The following is an 18,678-nucleotide window of genomic DNA, read 5'->3' as shown; positions in this document are numbered from 1 at the left end:
ATTTAACAAGAGAGTAGGTGTGGGATTTTGACATATAGAACATCTTAATTGAGACCAAACATTGCTCAGATCAAGGAAATCAAATAGTAACAACCCCACTCCAAGCGTAGCAATAAAATGGTAAAATCAACTAAATATATAGAAATTAATTAAAAATAGGGAGGGAGAAAAAGCGGCCCTATAGCAGCACTATGTGATTAGAGCTAGGTCCCATCGAGAGTTCAAACCTTGAGGGAGTCTTGTGCCTAGCCTAAAGATCCATAAGGCCTCACGACTTTTTAGCTGTTTGGATATATCTCCACCCCTCACATTCTGGGACACCCTTTCCAGACCATGAAAAGAGAAAGAAGACATATCGCCATGATGGACTTGGCGAAAATGTTTCGCTACATTCGAGACATTCGAGCTTAACCATCCAGGACCGCAATAATGTTCACCAATTCTGGCACGTAAAGGCCTGGTGGTGCACCCTACATATTGCAGGGCGCACTCACTACAGGTAACCAAATAAATAACACTGCGGGTGCCACAATTGATAAACTGTTTTATAGGAAATCTGCGACCGTTGAAGTACCGGAATAATCTCCCTTGATGATGTTAAGCCAATCCAGACTCGCAATCCAGATTTCTATCCCTTAACTAGTAGAACCCATCACGTTGAGACGTTCCAGGAACTGGTGGAGAGGGATCTAGTTGAATTGGAGAGTAGTCGGAAAATGGGTGATTCTAATCTGTCGCGTCGGGAGCGACAGGCCCTCTCTCAGCTTAGGTGTAATTCTAACATTGTCATACGTAGCGCTGATAAGGGGGTGGCCGTTGTCGTTCTCGACAACGACAGTTATAGAACTGAAGCATTGAGACAACTGGGTGATCCTGCTGTCTATCAGAAACTAAGAGGGGATCCCAGTTTGTCCTTTCAGAAGGAGCTTATGCATCTATTATCCTTCGGCCACAGTCTAGGTGTTTTGGACCAGAAAATGGTGGACTATTTGGGTGTGGCCCATCCGGTCACCCCAATTTTTCACCATCTCCCTAAGATCCACAAACCGGGCGTTCCCCCAGAGGGCAGGCCCATTGTGGCCGGCATTGGGTCCCTGGGGGAGCGCCTGAGTGAGTGGGTAGACTCCCTGCTTCAGCCTTTGGTGAGACGTCTCCCGGGTTTTATTAGGGATACCAAGCATCTCCTCTCAAGTTTGGGGGGCTTTGCCTGGAAGGAGCATTACACGTGGATCACCATTGACGTTAAGGCCCTCTATTCTTCCATACCCCATGGCCCCGCTGTGGAGGCCATTAGATACCATCTTACAAAATATTCTGCCTACCCTGAAGATCTTCGGACCTTCATTTGTTTGGCCGTCGAGTACCTCCTGGCCCGCAACTATTTCATGTTCGATGGTGGCTTCTACCTCCAGAGGTGTGGCGCTTCCATGGGGGCAAAATTCTCTCCGTCCCTAGCCAACCTCTATTTGGGGTGGTGGGAGGAGCGCTGCATCTTTGGAGGTGGGAGCCCCCTTTTGGGGAGTGTTGCGTGGTACGGGAGGTACATCGACGACCTTCTCCTTGTTTGGAGAGGGTTACCTACAGACATTCCTACATTTTTGAGTTATCTTAATGCTAATACTTTCAACTTACAGTTCACGTCCAGTTGGCATGCCACTTTTATTGATTATCTGGATGTCACTCTGGTGGGTGACCCAATTAGAGGGAAAGTACATACTAAAACGTATCGGAAACCCTGCAGTGGGAACACCACCCTTCGAGCCACGAGCTGCCATCCGAGGCACACTATTTGCGGGGTCCCCGTAGGGGAGTTTATTAGAGCCCGACGTAACTGCTCGGAGGATACATGGCTCGGAGAGGAGTTTGATAAAGTTGAAATGAGACTGCGTGAGAGGGGATATCCGGATTGGATGATTAGGAGGGGAAAATTACGGGCCAACTCCAGGGATAGAGAACAACTCCTGAAGGGTATTAATAGAGATAACAGTACAAATTCCAAACCTACATTTGTGACAACCTTTAGCACTGAGTATAATAGGATCGTTTCGATCCTGAGGAAATACCTCCCAATTTTGGAGGGTGATGAGGATTTACGCTGTGTATTACAACAGGGGGTTCGTTTTGCCAGTAGGCGTGCCCCTACTCTGGCCCAGTCACTATCCCCAAGTCTCTATATTTCCGGGTCGAGAATTCCCACTTGGCTTAACACCGTAGGCTCTTATCGCTGTGGTGTTAGGACCTGTCACTACTGTCATGTACATACCCGGACTCAGGAGGCTACTTCTGCCTCCAACGGTCGCAGGTTTCCTATAAAACAGTTTATCAATTGTGGCACCCGCAGTGTTATTTATTTGGTTACCTGTAGTGAGTGCGCCCTGCAATATGTAGGGTGCACCACCAGGCCTTTACGTGCCAGAATTGGTGAACATTATTGCGGTCCTGGATGGTTAAGCTCGAATGTCTCGAATATAGCGAAACATTTTCGCCAAGTCCATCATGGCGATATGTCTTCTTTCTCTTTTCATGGTCTGGAAAGGGTGTCCCAGAATGTGAGGGGTGGAGATATATCCAAACAGCTAAAAAGTCGTGAGGCCTTATGGATCTTTAGGCTAGGCACAAGACTCCCTCAAGGTTTGAACTCTCGATGGGACCTAGCTCTAATCACATAGTGCTGCTATAGGACCGCTTTTTCTCCCTCCCTATTTTTAATTGATTTCTATATATTTAGTTGATTTTACCATTTTATTGCTACGCTTGGAGTGGGGTTGTTACTATTTGATTTCCTTGATCTGAGCAATGTTTGGTCTCAATTAAGATGTTCTATATGTCAAAATCCCACACCTACTCTCTTGTTAAATATCCCCTCCCATCTGTGAGGTTGGAGGGCGTATCCCCGGTTGGGGGCCGCCCCCCTCACAGGGGGTGGGTATATATGGTTTTTCTGTGCCATTTTTATTTTAGCTATGATTAAGGACCAGTAGGTCTGAAACATGTTAGCTACTGATGCGTGATTGGTGTTTTGGATACGTCCATAATAAAGGATCATTTTAGGACATGTGCGGATCCCTTCCTTTTGCTACAATACCAGTTGCTTGGCAGACCTGCTGATCTCTTTGGTTGCAGTAGTGGCTGAACCACACACCTGAAACAAGCATGCAGCTAATCCAGTCTGACTTCAGTCAGAGCACCTGATCTGTATGCTTGTTGCTGTGGCTAAAAGTATTAGAGACACAGGATCAGCAGGAGAGTCAGGCAACTGGTATTATTTTAAAAGGATACAAGGAAAAATCCATATCATTCTCAGTTTAGGTTCCCATTAACCTCCCTGGCGTTCAATGTCCCCAGTATTTCTGTGCAAAAAGTGGTTCGGTTAATTTCCATAACCTTTTTTACTGTAACTTACCAAAATGTGTCATGCAAAGGTCAAGTACACTGGGGAAGCCAGGGTCGGCGCTTCCATAGAGGCAAAGGGGGCAATTTCTTTAGGGGCCCCGCATCTATAGGGGCCCCACGTGTCCCTTCTTCACCTCAGATGGATTACCCCCCCCCCCCCCGTGTTACCCCCATTGTGGCTGCCAACCAGACTTCCCTCCCTCACTTGCTTTCCCCCTGCTCACTGTCCCCCCACAGTGCAACAAAGGCAGTGACAGATACACTCACCTCTTGAACAATCCAGGCAATGCAGCTCCTGTCTGTCTTCAAATGGAGTAGCAGGAAGTGAGGGACGGGGGGGGGGGCAGTACGTGTGTGTGTGTGTGGGGGGGGGGGGGGGGGGGGTCAGGAGAAGTGAGCGAGGGGGTAGATCTGGCCAGAGGAAGCCACAGCAGGGGAAAATGGGCTGTCACTGCAGGGAAGGGGGGGCAGGGGTCCCAGTTTACTTTTGCCCCTGGGCCCCTTGTAGCTAGAACCGGTGTGTCTGAAGCGACAGGACACCTGCCCTGAGGGGAAGCCCTTATGGGATGGGGAGCAAGCAGAGACGCTGAAGCTGCATTCCCCCTCCCTTCTCCCCCTGTCTATGTAATAAGTGAGTGGCCCCCCTTCTTCCCCCCCCCCCCCCCCCCCTGTGCAGAGCCCTCCCTTCCTCTCCTCCCCTCATGTGTGTAGCCTCTCTTCCCCGCTCTCCCTCCATTCTTCCCCGACTGTACAGCGATCCCCCCCCCTTTCCCTCACCCCCCAGCCTGGGAATTGATCCACATCCTCCAACCTCCCCCAGTCTGTAGTGATAGCCCTCCCCTGTGTATGGTGATCCCTGGCACTTTGTCCCCCACTTCCCCCCCCCTTCCCACTGCGTAGTGATCCCTGGCACTTTGTCACCCGCTCTCCCCCTTCCCACTGTGTAGCGATTCCTGGCCCTGTTCTGTAAATACTTACGGATCCTCTCGAGCCTCTCTGTCCCACGATCGCACCCCATCTCTTGCCGCTGCAGCGCCAGTCTTCTCTGTTCGGGACTCAGTGACAGCTTGGTGACGTCATCGAGCCGAATCACTGTGTCCCGAACAGAGAAGACTGGCGCTGCAGCGGCAAGAGATGGGATGCGATCGTGGGACAGAGAGGCTCGAGAGGATCCGTAAGTATTTACAGAACAGGGCCAGGAATCGCTACACAGGGGGAGGGGGGGAGCGGGTGACAAAGTGCCAGGGATCACTATGCAGTGGGAAGGGGGGGGGGAAGGGGGGGACAAAGTGCCAGGGATCACCATACACAGGGGAGGGCTATCACTACAGACTGGCGGGGGGGGGGGGGGGGGGTTGTGGATCAATTCCCAGGCAGGGGGTGAGGGAAAGGGGGGGATCGCTGTACAGCCGGGGAAGAAGGGAGAGAGAATGCCACAGCTTTAGCTTATCTGCTCCGCCGGCTCTCAATCACGTAAGGGCTTCCCTTAGGACGGCAGAATGTCTGTTGGCACATGTGGGTAGCGTAGATCGCTGCCCATAGTGTGCTGGCAGGCATCCAGCAGTCTTAGGGAATCCCTTCTAAGTAGAAAAAAATTGGAGCCGGCAGAGCAGATAAGCTAGAAATCTCCCTGGCTACAAGGACGAGTGTAGCTCGTCCTTACCGCTTTCAGTATTTTCTTGCTGGACGAGTCACACTCGTCCTTACCGCCAGGGAGGTTAATGATGGGTCATAGCTCCAACAGAATTTTCTTGTAGTACTGCTGTAATAGATGGAGCGGAGAACGCGCTATGACAAGCCGTGAAGATAACAGTGGGGGTCGCGGCGATACATACCCGGGGATGCCATGTCTGTGTGGCTGTGCTTCCAGACCGGCGGCGGTATTGCGGGCTGCGGCAGGCTAGGCATCCTCTTCTCTTCTTGCTTCTGCCAGGAAGCTGTGTCACCTCGCGTCATAGGCGGGGCGGCCCTGACTGGAGCTAGATTACAGCACAATGATAGAAGGCTGATGGAGGCCTCATACCCCACTGCACGAAGTTACAAATAATAATTTGGGCTGCGACTCTAGAGTATTTCTTTCTCATTAAGTTGCTTTTTACTTTATTGAATTGATTAATGTGGAGGAAGTTGTGGCTAAATTAAATTTGTGGTGCATATTTTGTTATAGGTTTATACATTTTGAATGCTAATTCTTGATTGCTAGACAAGCCTTTCAGTTCCCGTTAGACATCAGGTTCCCATACTGTTGCTTCATACATGTCTCACAGATAATGTTATCTGCATATTTCTGTTTCCTCCGATATACTAATTAATGCTTTGTTTCCTATCTTCTACAGATGCCTCTAGACATAATGCGAAATGAGTTATCCAACAGCATCCTTTCTCTACAACCAGAGCCAGAAGTTCCCCCAGAGCTGCCCCCACCTCGGCCTCCAGTACGGTGCTGTTAATCCACTTATGTGCCCCAGTACAGCGGCATATTGACCCTCAGCCTTTATGCCCTGTCATACAATCATTAGGAAATTTCCTTTTTTGCACTTCTGACTGAGTAAAATATGTAAATATGTAAGCAACAAACTGGGAATAGGTCTTCATTTGAACATGATTAGTTTGCTCACAGTCGGGAGTTTGCTCACTTACATCAGAGGCCTTTGGAGAGAAGGGATTGGCCCATTGTAAGCGCTGTACTGCAGTGGTTCCTGCAAAGCACTTTATTTCAGGCTCCACTAGTTACGTAGTATTTGGTGTTCAAGGCATGGCATTTCAGGCTGCCAGCTACCAAACTTTTTTTATTTTTGTCTTTATTTTTTTTTTTTTCATTTTTATGTAGACATACGGTATATATGGTGCTTTGCTACATGTATTATCACTTCAAAATATTTAAATATTTAAGATCTTCAAAAAATGCTTCCATATGCAGTATTATATTTAGTTTATTATACAGTGCAATTTTTATTTTTAATCTGTAGCCTTATAGCATTACTGGATCTGCCATGAGTATTAATGTTTGTTCCAGTAGTTTATATTTTATTTTAAGTATTTATTAACGTCTAAATAGTTTGAAGGATTTGTTTTTTTCCCCCACTGTTTTCTTTTGCTCTCTGTAAATTACACTTTGAGCTTTCAAAGTTTCCCCTCTTGTTTAAAATGCTGTGGCACAGAATATTATTGTGTGGTATTGATCTAAGGCAGACTGGCATAAGAATATGTGGTTTATGAACTTTGTAGAGACTTTGTTGTACACACCAGTTAATGGACTTTCTTGGAAGTATCGACAGAAAGGCTGCTTTTCCATTTGAGAATGGCTCGCCGCAGGACTGAAAATAATGTATTTTTTTTCTATTCACTTACTAATCTGGACATTTAACTTTGCCACTTTTTTATTGGAGATTTTTCTTCCTGGGGGAGGGGGTTGGAAAAAGTTTAACTTACACCTAAAATGGCACACACAATTGTTCTAATCCTGGTGGTTTTGTGAACTCTGTATTTGATATCTCTATTACAGTGCACTGTATAATCCAGTTTTGGGAAACAGTGGCAGATATGCATTTGGATAACACCTCCTTGTGGAATCACTATAGTATTTCTAACTAATGAATTGAAATAAACTTTTTTTTTATTATTTATGAATGGGAATGGCTACATTCTTTCTGCTCTCCCTTCACTAAGCAGTGTGTGTGTGTGTGTGTGTGTGTGTGTGTGTGTGTGTGTGTGTGTGTGTGTGTGTGTGTGTGTGTGTGTGTGTGTGTGTGTGTGTGTGTGTCATGCATGGAGAGTGCACAGTCACCTTGACTCCAAAGTGATAGACCTCCCTCTTCACCGAAGCAACAGGTACCAAGATTTGGCAATATCCGGCATGTCAGTTCTATTCATTATATATGTAGAAGCTTTCCAGAGGCGCCATTAGAATAAAAGTCACTTAAACGAGCTTAAAACCGATGGGGCCGTGGTGGACCTATCCCATCCATGCGGATAAAGCAAACAAAGGAAGGACTGTGGCATCAACAGTCAAACAACAATTTATTTATACTCCACAGTAAAATTAGGCAACGCGTTTCACGGGCTCAATCCCGCTTCATCAGGCCAATCAAAAAGGAGCATACAGCTTATCAGCATCAAAACCACACTCAGAACTTCCTCTCTGCACTAAAAGATATGCAACAGCATAATGACCTTCATTTGATGTGCGGCAAAGGCGTTATTAAAATTTGCATACCAATTGCAAATGTGCAAAAAGTGTGAACCCTGCCTTATAAGTGGTAGTTGATTCATAGTAGAGTTTTCTGCAGGGTAGTACAGGATGCATAGTAGCAATGGACAATAGTGTGTGATAAACTGCAGAGGGTTATAAGTTGAATATTGCTAGAATGTATTTTCTATTTCTGGTTTTCAGAAAACATAGCAGAAATAATGATACAATGAACATAGTTGAAGCAGTAGTAGAAGATTTAACATTGTGTATGAATGACATCATAAAGCAAAAGTACAAAACTGAATATTAACTTAACCACTTGGTGCATGAGGTGCAGTATAATCACGGCCCTGCAAAGTTAGAGCGACGCACCAGGGCCGTGATTACAAGTCTTCTGGCTGCAGGTGGCTGCGCGGGCACGGAAGCGCGCGCATGCGCGCGCTCGCGGCGGCGTTTTGAAGTGCGGGGATTGGTGAGCAGGAACAGCAGTTCCTGCAGCCAATCAGCATCCCCGAAAGTTTGAATGATCAGTGTCTTAGCCAATGACACTGATCATTCATTTAAAAAATCCAAATAAACAATTCTGTTTACCCCTGTGTATTCTGCAGTAACAGCAATCTCAGAACACTTGGAATCAAGCGTTCTGAGAGGTGAGTTACTGCAGAATATGTGTATAATGTAATGTGTAATGTAATGTCTAATGTATGTAATATGTAATAAAATGCATTTATGCACTAAACACATAGGGGGACACAGGAACAACCATCAATGTCCCCCTATAGTGAAATAATTGCTTGTTCCCATGTCCCCTGCCTGTGTTCCCCTATGTGATCAGTGTAGTGATTGATTGTACCTGTGTCCCACATGTCCCCTCCCCCCCTGCGCTCGTCCCGCCGCAGTGTTGCGCTTTGCTGATCGTTGATGATCAGCTAAGCGTTGTTAGCATATGTAATCCTATGGGATTACTTACACTGCAGTGTTTGCAGCGCGTTTGCGATTTCCGCCGATCGCAAACGCGCTGCATATGGGAATTTGTATTGCGGATTGTCGATCGGGTGCGCTGCGGTAATGGCGTGCAATATCATGCCCAGCGACGAACATGGCGGTACCCCCGGCGCTGTCCCCGCGAATGTAAATGTGCCTCCTTGCTCATGTCCCCTGCCTGTGTTCCCCCATGTGATCAGTGTAATAACTGATTGTTCCTGTGTCCCTCTACGCTCGTCTGCCGCAGTGTTGCGCTTTGCTGATCGTTGATGATCAGCTAAGCGTTGTTAGCATATGTAATCCTATGGGATTACTTACACTGCAGTGTTTGCAGCGCGTTTGCGATTTCCACCGATCACAAACACGCTGCACCTGGGATTTTGTATTGCGGATTGTCGATCGGGTGTGCTGCGGTAATGGCGTGCAATATCATACCCAGCGACGAACATGGCGGTACCCCCGGCGCTGTCCCCGCGAATGTAAATGTGCCTCCTTGCCCCATGTGATCAGTGTAATAATTGATTGTTCCTGTGACCCCCTACGCTCGTCCGCCGCAGTGTTGCGCTTTGCTGATCGTTGGCGATCAGCAAAGAGCTGTTAGCACATGTAATCCTATGGGATTACTTACATTGCAGTGTTTGCAGTGCGTTTGCCATTTCCACTGATCGCAAACGCTCTGCATCCAGGAATTTGTATTGCAATAAGTCGATTGGGTGAGCGGCGGTAACGGCGTGAAATATCAGACCCAGCGACGAATATGAACCTCCGGCGATGTCTCCCCAAATGTAAATGTGCCACCTTGCCCATGCATTTATAATTTACCTGCGTTCTATCACCCGCCATGGTGCCTATTATTATTTAGTATTATATAGCACTGACATTTTCCGCTGCGCTGTACAGATTATATTGTCTTGTCACATAACTATCCCTCAGAGGGGCTCACAATCTAATCCCTTCCTTAGACAGATGTCTGTATCAGGTAGCGCATGTATCATAGTCTAGGGCCAATTGTATGGGGAAGCTAAATCGAGAATTTGTCTCTGATTGAATCAATCAGATTCAATTAGAGAGAGATCTGTCTCTTGGTCGAATCTGCCTGTACATCTCGAGATGTGTGGGCACCTTTAGAGCTGGCGTTTGCCAAGTACCCCTTATTGTGAATAACACCATCTCAAGAACCTGAAACACATATATTTGTTGAAGTGGCCACACACGATACAATTTTTGAAATTTCAATTACATCAATTTTTCTGGTTGATTTGAAAAATCTGTCCAATATACCACATGTGTTCTATTTATTCCAAATATTAAGAAAATTGATGAGATTTCTCAAACAAATTTTAAAAAGCTTTTGATTTTTCGGTACAACGATCATTTTGACTGAAATGCTGTAAGATTGGATCGTTTTATTGTATCGTGTTTGGCCAGCTTTAGGAGTACTTTATATTTGTGCAGAACTGATTTTTAACTGCTGCTGGATGGCAGTGATTGAGCTGGTATTCTTGCAAGGGAATACATTTCTATCACTCTCGGCACGTTCAGCTCGCTCTCGCTGCTTGCACCGGTCTGTCTTTGCTGCAGCCAATCACTATGATCTCAGCTCGGATTTTTTTTTCATAGACCTGAGGGGGCCAGAGATACAGCGTCCTCAAGTGGTTAACTCCTTATCACCATTGGTATACCCAGTTAAGCCCTTTTCTCAACTTTTTTCAATCCCAAAATGATTTTTTTTTCGCCATCTATACAATTTATGCATATTTTGCCTAAGTACATTATTTTTCCCTAGTCAAAAAAAAAAATCCCTTTTTTTTCTCTTCACCTGCCCTACCCGTCTTTATAGATTTGGACCAAGCTATTTGGCTAACTTTGCAACTAAACATGCCGAAGAGGCTATACAGCGCGGAAGAGGCGGCCGCCATTCTGCAGGATAGCGGGGGGGGGAAGAATTGGAGACACAGGAGGCAGTGGAGGAGTCAGACATGACGGACATGTCCGACACAGATTGGCTTCCAGGGGAAGGCTCAGAGTCACTGGATGATAGTGACTCTGAGAGCGATTCTGACTCTGCTGGACCATCACCGGCCCAACGGCCTAGAGCAGAGGTGCAGGCTAGGAGCACTGTTCCTGTGATATCCAGTGACAGTGACACCTCAGCAGATGAGAGGTCAATACCCCAACCCAGCAGACAGAGGGCTGTCAGGCGAAGAGCAGCAAGGGTGTCACAGAGACCCCCAGTGCCAGAGGACTTGCTGCACCCTCAGTGGTCACCTTCTGCCATGGAAACCCCTAACGTGCCCCCCTTTACAGGAAGAAGTGGCATAAAAGTGGCTACGGATCATTTCACGCCACTTAATTTCTATCAGCTGTTCTTGACGGATTCCCTGTTGCAGCTAATTGCGGATCAAACCAACTTGTATGCGGAGCAATGCAGAGCAGCTAATCCAACTGCCATGTCAGCCAGATGGATCCCCACAAACCCTACGGAGTTAAAGGTCTTTTTGGGCCTAACATTAAACATGGGACTGCTGAAGAAACCCCAACTAAGGCAGTACTGGACCACACAGCCAAATTATGATACACCCATGTATTATGCCATAATGCCAAGACTGAGGTATGAGATGCTGCTCCGCTTCCTGCATTTCAACAATAATGCAGACATGCTTCAGCGTGAGGACCCAGCCTTTGACCGGCTTTTCAAATTACGACCTTTGCTAACTCATCTGAACCAGCAGTTTGCTGATGTTTATGTGCCAGAGCGTCATATTGCCGTAGACGAATCGCTATTCTCGTTCCATGGCAGGCTATCGATTAAACAATATATTCCAAACAAACGGGCCAAATATGGAATCAAACTTTACAAACTGTGTGAGAGTGGGAATGGCTATATTTATAACTTTCACATCTACGAGGGAAAGGACAGCCTACTCCAGCCTGCCGGATGCCCACCCTACATGAGTTCCAGCGAGAAAATTGTTATCCAATTGGTAAACCCTTTGCTCCACCAGGGCTACCACTTATACATGGATAATTATTATTCAAGCGTCCCTCTCTTCAAATTTTTGTACAGTGCCCAGACTGTAGCCTGTGGTACAGTGAGGGCAAATAGAAAAGGCCTGCCACAACAAGTTGTAAACAAACGACTAAACAGGGGTGAGTCATTCAGCTATCGCAGCAGTGAGCTCCTTGCCTTAAAGTACAAAGACAGGAGAGATGTAATGTTCTTGTCTACGATACACACTGAGGCAACAACAACAGTAAGGTCCCGCAGGGAAGTAGTGGTGAAACCAGTGGCAGTCACCAACTATAACAAGTACATGGGAGGTGTGGACCTGGCGGATCAGAAGCTGGCCCCTTACTTACTGGAACGTAAACGGAAGGCCTGGTACAAAAAACTTGCGTTTCATTTACTGCAGATGGCCTTACATAATGCCTTTGTCCTGTTTAATAAAGCAGACAACCGGGTCAGGTTTATCAAATTCCAGGACCAGATTGTCCTGTCCCTGATTTATGAATCTGGCTACACTCCCGTAACAACAGACCCACATGCCTCCGAAGACATTATTAGAATTCGCGACAAGCATTTTCTGGATCCAATCCCCGCTACGCCATCAAGACAGTATCCACAGAAAAAATGCAGGGTGTGTATGAAACACAAAATCAGAAGGGACAGCCGTTACTACTGCCCAAAATGTCCTTCCAAACCAGGACTTTGCCTTAAACCATGTTTTGAAATCTATCACTCAGTCCTTCATTATTAAGATTTTGATTATACTGGGCCCATTTTTATCACACTCTCATGATCTTCCAGCTTTTGACCTCTAGCATAAATTACGACCACCCCCTCAGGCTTTTAATTCAATATCAGACGTATGTCCAATTGTGGATACGAGGTTGGCTCACTCCCCCTACGGGCAACCTGAAGTAAGTTTGCTCTTTGTCTTCTTATCTAATGTTGGACATTTGGCCAATTGTGCATACGAGGTTGGCTTACGCCCCCCACGAGCAACCTCAAGTAAGTATGCCGTTATTAGACGTGCCTAGTTAAAGACACGCATCCATGGTTAGTGTAGTGTAGGGACTCCTCTAGGAGATTGGCCTTGATGTTGGCAGAGGGGCTTAACCCCACAGCCTGCTGGAATGTGGTACTAACAATCTCGTTGTGTTAGCCGCTGGTGACCTGTGTTAACACCGATCGCCAGCTGCTTGTGGTTAACAGTCTGCTGTGCTTTGTGCCCAAAAACTTATCTGATTATGCATGTAGGGTATCATTTTAAACGTGATAAGCGAGAGAACAAAATTTGGGGTCTTTAACAGCTGAGGCCTTTGTCATGTGAATGTTTTTAGTGCTAACGTGAAAAGAAACTGTAAAAAAAGATAAAATCTTCTATGAACTCACCATACTCCTAACGGAATACCTTGGGGTGTCTTCTTTCTAAAATGGGGTCATTTGTGGGGTTCCTATACTGCCCTAGCATTTTAGGGGCCCTAAACCATGAGGAGTAGTCTGGAAATCAAATTCCGCAAAATGACCTGTGAAATCCTAAAGGTACTCATTGGACTTTGGGCCCTTTAGCGCAGTTAGGGTGCAAAAAAGTGCCACACATGTGGTATCGCCGTACTCGGGAGAAGTAGTACAATGTGTTTTGGGGTGTATTTTTACACATACCCATGCTGGGTGGGAGAAATAACTCTGTAAATGGACAATCGTGTGTAAAAAAATCAAAAGATTGTCATTTACAGAGGTATTTCTCCCACCCAGCATGGGTATGTGTAAAAATGCACCCCAAAACACATTATACTACTTCTCCCGAGTACGGCAATACCACATGAGTGGCACTTTTTTGCACCCTAACTGCGCTAAAGGGCCCAAAGTCCAATGAGTACCTTTAGGATTTCACAGGTCATTTTGCGGAATTTGATTTCCAGACTACTCCTCATGGTTTAGGGCCCCTAAAATGCCAGGGCAGTATAGGAACCCCACAAATGACCCCATTTTAGAAAGAAGACACCCCAAGGTATTCAGTTAGGAGTATGGTGAGTTCATAGAAGATTTTATTTTTTTGTCACAAGTTAGCGGAAATTGATTTTAATTGTTTTTTTCCACAAAGTGTCATGTTCCGCTAACTTGTGACAAAAAATAAAATCTTCTATGAACTCACCATACTCCTAACGGAATACCTTGGGGTGTCTTCTTTCTAAAATGCGGTCATTTGTGGGGTTCCTATACTGCCCTGGCATTTTAGGGGCCCTAAACCGTGAGGAGTAGTCTGGAAATCAAATTCCGCAAAATGACCTGTGAAATCCTAAAGGTACTCATTGGACTTTGGGCCCTTTAGCGCAGTTAGGGTGCAAAAAAGTGCCACACATGTGGTATTGCCGTACTCGGGAGAAGTAGTATAATGTGTTTTGGGGTGTATTTTTACACATACCCATGCTGGGTGGGAGAAATACCTCTGTAAATGACAATCTTTTGATTTTTTTACACACGATTGTCCATTTACAGAGTTACTGTAAATGGACAATCAGTGTTTACTGTCATGTTCCCACTGATAAATGTAATAAAATACATGAGGGTGCTTCGTCTCTGGTTCTCTTTAAGCCCAGTCAAAAAACGAGTGATGTCATGACTTTATGTGTAATTGCTGGGATTTTTTCACGTGTTAAAATTACATTTTAGATACGATCAGAAAATCTCTCCTGTAAGAAACCTCAGAAGAAAATCTATTGAACTGAGGCCTAGAGAAAGAAGACAATATGGGAGAACACTAGTAATGCAATACAATATTATTATTGGTTTTATTATCCTCTATAATAAAACCCCTGTGTCCGTGCCTCCTGTCTCTGTGTAGCGTTGTCCGTGCTTTTGGGCACTGCGCATGTGCGCAGCACGGACCCAGGGACAGGAGGCCAGGGACAGGGCCAGGGATTCGAGCGGGCAGCGTGTGAGCAAGCGGCCGGATGTGCGGTGGGTGAGCGGGCGTTGGTGGGTGAGCAGGCGCACGCTCAGTGGCGGGCGCGTGGGCGCCCAGGAACACAGACCTAGAGCCCGTTTTTTATACGGGCTTAGGTCTACTAGTTCCATTTATAAAGTCACTATTAGGCAGCACTGTACCATATAACAGTGTAGATTTTAAATGAGAGACAATCTCAAAACATGGTACAATACTCTTAAAACATGACCTATTCATTAGGCATTGGAATTGGTATCTAGGGTATCTAAAATAGAGGGCTAATTAAGGAAGTCCAAAGGATGGTGAGTATAGACCAAGCCCTTGGTGTTCAAAAATGTGAACCATCATCATTTAGAAGGGCAATTTGTCTTTTTATATGTAACAGCTATTCCTCATAAGCAGGACTTCCAGAAATATTGCCAAATTACATAGGGTTTATCAACCTCCGTAATATAAATGTATTCTATAAGTAACCAGGAATCATATTTTTGAGGATAGTTACACTACACTGCCAAGGAACGCATCTGGACAGCATTCACCTCCACAGGATGGAGCTCAATCCTGCTAGGCAGAACTAATGGTTCATGTGTGCCTTAAAGAGAACCAGAGCTGAAACATTAAAAAGCTTTTATACATACCTGGGGCTTCCTCCATCCCCATAAAAAAGGATCGCTCCCACGCCGCCATCCTCCGCTGCCTGGATCCGCCGGTACCAGGTCCCGTAGTTTCTGCCAGTCGGAGTCGACACGCGGCCAATTGTCCGCATCACAGGGGCTCCCTCTGTCAGAATTCTAGCGGTTTTATTTATGCAGGAAAAGATGTCACATGGATATGTGTTACGTTTTAATGTTCTATGCAAAATTTCATTGTAAAGTGAAAAGTTAGAGTACTTTATATTACTCTGTGACATAGCATATTCCAGGCTGTGAGGCCTATAAGATTATTCTAGTTACAAAAAGTCAGAGCATTCTTGTTTACGCTAGTGCGTGGCCTTGACATTTAAAGAGGCTTCTGTGTGAAGACAGAAAAGCAAGTTAAACTTACATTACTGCAGTAATTATAAATGCACATAATTATTACACACAGATATTATTAATCTAAATATTAATGATCAATACAGACCCTTTAAAGAAAGAAATAGTTATTGTTAAACCCTATATAATAGAATCTATTACTTTAAAATATATTTAAAAGCTAGTGATGATTTGGGTCTGTGAAACCTTCTTGTGAGATTGTTTTAGTTTTAGAAGATGTTGACATGTTTCTTAGCTTGAAGGCCAAGGCCAGCAAGAAAATATAAACATTTCCCAGACAGAGAAAGTCAAAACATGGAAGATATAAAATATAAAACAAGGGGTTTTCCCAATTAGTTAAAGATGACTCCATGATGCCACCTGGCGTCAACATTATTAATACTGTTTGTTATTTGTTATGAAAGGCTGACCTCTGCCGGTTGAAATTAGATATTTATTTCTTCATCAGAAAGACAAATATATGGAAAAGGATTTTATATTATCAAGATTTAATGTGCAATTATTTCTTTTATGATTAATTGTTTTAAGAATAATTATATAATAAGCTTTATATTTAAATAAGTATATTAGAAGCCCTGTATGTTTTAATAAGCCTTAAATTGCTGAAGGCTCTTACAGGTCTGTGTATAGGGTCAACCTGACCTGGGAAAGTACAGACACATTCCAAAAACTAATTAGCAGTGAACACTTTATCAGAAATGTGTCATAAATGACATTGTTTAGTCTCCATGTCTGGGTCAGCCAACAGACAAGATGGCTGTTGACGTCCATTTTTGATTAAGTGCGTCAGAAATGACCCTATATCAAATGTCAAGCACTCCAAATGACGTAAATTCCCACAAGATAAGGTAATTAAGAATTTATAAACAATAATATTGTGACTTAGGAAATCAAAACATGATAAAGCATTGACGCACGGAAGCTTTAGCCAATCAGAACCTGGGATCCAGGGAAGTTCCAGATTAGGCAGCCATATTGCCTCCAGCCCCTATAAAGGTAGGAGCTGTAAGCTCATAGTTTGCAGAAGCCCAACAATCTCCTGAGAAGACACATGAGGCAGAAGCTACCTTCCCACAAGTGGTTCTAGATGCTGAAGAGATGACCTAGAAGGGGTAATATGCTTAATATTCTGGTGATTTACTTTATTAATTTTTCAGCATTAAGTTTTATTAAGATGTTAGCAAGAAGTTTTTTAGAAGCAATTTTTTATGTTATTTCTTTAAGAAGATTACTACAAGTTTTACACAGCTACTAGATACACAGCTATTGATACAGATGAGACTACTTTTGATCTTATTCTACATAACACAACTGTTATATTCTTTTTTGAATGTACTTAGAAGATTGATGATCGTTTGGCTATAAAGCCTTGATGAGATGGAATACTGTTAGAAGGAAACACTACTTGGAACTGTTCATATTTTGTATATATGCTGTATGATAAGCAAATACAATTTTTTATATAAAATCATACACTGAGTGCTCTGATTCATTTCAAGGTATACCGTCAATCTATAATTACTGTTATAGAGGGTTCAGACCCCACTATGCCGGATTTATATGATAGCAACGCTTTAAGGGCTGGTCCTTTACTGAGTTAGCAATCATGAAAAAGGCAAAAACCGCTCAGGTTTTTGACACCTCCATATCCTTACGCGTGCGGCTGCATACTGCGCAGCCGCATGCGTAAGGGTATGGCGGGAGCCCCTGCGCATGCGGAAAATTGGTCGCGTCTGCCGGGAGTGTCGAGACCCGGTACCGACGATAGAGGAAGCGGAGGATGGCGGCTTGGGAGCGATCCAGGTTTATGGGGCTGGAGGAAGCCCCAGGTATGTATAAAAGCTTTTTAATTTTTTCATTATTGTTCATCTCTGGTTCCCTTTAAAGGATTACTGTAGCGAGAGGTATGTGAAGGCTGCCATATTTACTTCCTTTTAAGCAATACCAGTTGCCTGGCTATCCTGCTAATCCTCTGCCTCTATTTAGCCATAGACCCTGAACAAGCATGCAGCAGATCAGGTGTTTCTGACATTATTGTAAGATCTGACAAGATTAGCTGCCTGCTTGTTTCTGGTGTGATTCAGATGTTAATACAGCCAAATAGACCAGCAGGGCTGCCAGGCAACCGGTATGGTTTAAAAGAAAATAAATATGGCAGCCTTCATATACCTTTCACTACAGTTGCCCTTTAAGACCTACTGACTACAACTATACATAAGTCTCCCTGGTTCACCTTCCAATTCCTGATGCTTGTGCTACTCCTCTCCAGAATTGTCTTGAAGCAGCAGCTGTTCTAGGGTCACAGTGGTGTTTAGGGTTCTTTACTTATTCTCAAAGCACTATGAACTCCATCAAAAGTCTATCTAGAGGATGGTGGGTCTTATGATGACAGGAAGGCATACTTCTACCTCTTCTGTTGAAAATATAATATTCTTAAATATTATTAATCAACAAAGGTTAGATGAAAATTGGCTTCAAGAATGAGTCTCATCTTAACCCCCACAACAGTGTAAAACTGCATCTAAAAAGGGACTAAACTTGTATGTAGCTAGAAGCTAACTTTATTCTTTGTTCAGTATTTGCATAAACTACCTTTAAAGTGGCCATATACTTATAGATTTGCAGCAGATTCGACCATCAAATAGATTTCTGTCAGATGCCTGTCAAGTTGAATCTGACTGGACTCTATCAGAATGAAATCTATTGGAAATCGATCTAAATGCAGTATTGGACCATTAGATCCAATGCAACTTTATGGGCCATCGATTTGCTGCCAGCAGCAGATTGACCTAGATTTTCCATCCTGTCAGATAGATCAAATCAATTGAGATCGACCGCAAATCGATCGATTGATAGATTCGATAGAATAGATCGATTCAATAGAATTGATTGTTCAATGGCTGAAATCGACCAGTGTATGGGCTCCTTACTGTCCACAGTTAGTAAATAAGTCAAACAGGATATTTTTTTTTACAGCAGGTTACCTTAGATCGCTGATCTTCATTGCTTTAGTAAATTAGGCTCTTGTACATATATAAATATCTTGTTTGTAAAGTACTTCAGAATATCTCCCTCTTGCATATATGCAATGTTCCAAAAAAAATGATTTTGGTTAAAATGTTTC

At 44.3% G+C, this 18,678-nt stretch overlaps 2 protein-coding genes across 2 annotated transcripts in view; both read left to right on the top strand.

Moving 5' to 3' along the window:
• The window catches only part of RAB12 (RAB12, member RAS oncogene family), a 76,861-nt gene extending 69,846 nt beyond the window's left edge, over positions 1 to 7,015 (top strand). Inside the window, exon 6 of the mRNA XM_068237201.1 lies at positions 5,730 to 7,015. Coding sequence (XP_068093302.1) covers positions 5,730 to 5,843 — 114 coding nt within the window. The 3' untranslated portion in view covers positions 5,844 to 7,015. The remainder of the gene's footprint in view (positions 1 to 5,729) is intronic.
• A 3,533-nt stretch (positions 7,016 to 10,548) lies between these two features.
• LOC137519404 (piggyBac transposable element-derived protein 4-like) lies at positions 10,549 to 12,327 on the top strand. The gene has a single exon (XM_068238358.1). It carries the CDS (start codon positions 10,549 to 10,551, stop codon positions 12,325 to 12,327), a length of 1,779 nt encoding a protein of 592 aa, XP_068094459.1.
• The last annotated feature ends 6,351 nt before the right edge of the window (positions 12,328 to 18,678 follow it).

The sequence above is a fragment of the Hyperolius riggenbachi genome, chromosome 5, assembly GCF_040937935.1.
Source record: "Hyperolius riggenbachi isolate aHypRig1 chromosome 5, aHypRig1.pri, whole genome shotgun sequence".
Classification (NCBI taxonomy): Eukaryota; Metazoa; Chordata; class Amphibia; order Anura; family Hyperoliidae; genus Hyperolius; species Hyperolius riggenbachi.
The sequence above is the reverse complement of the archived record's forward strand: the minus strand, read 5'-3'. Positions and strand labels throughout refer to the sequence as shown.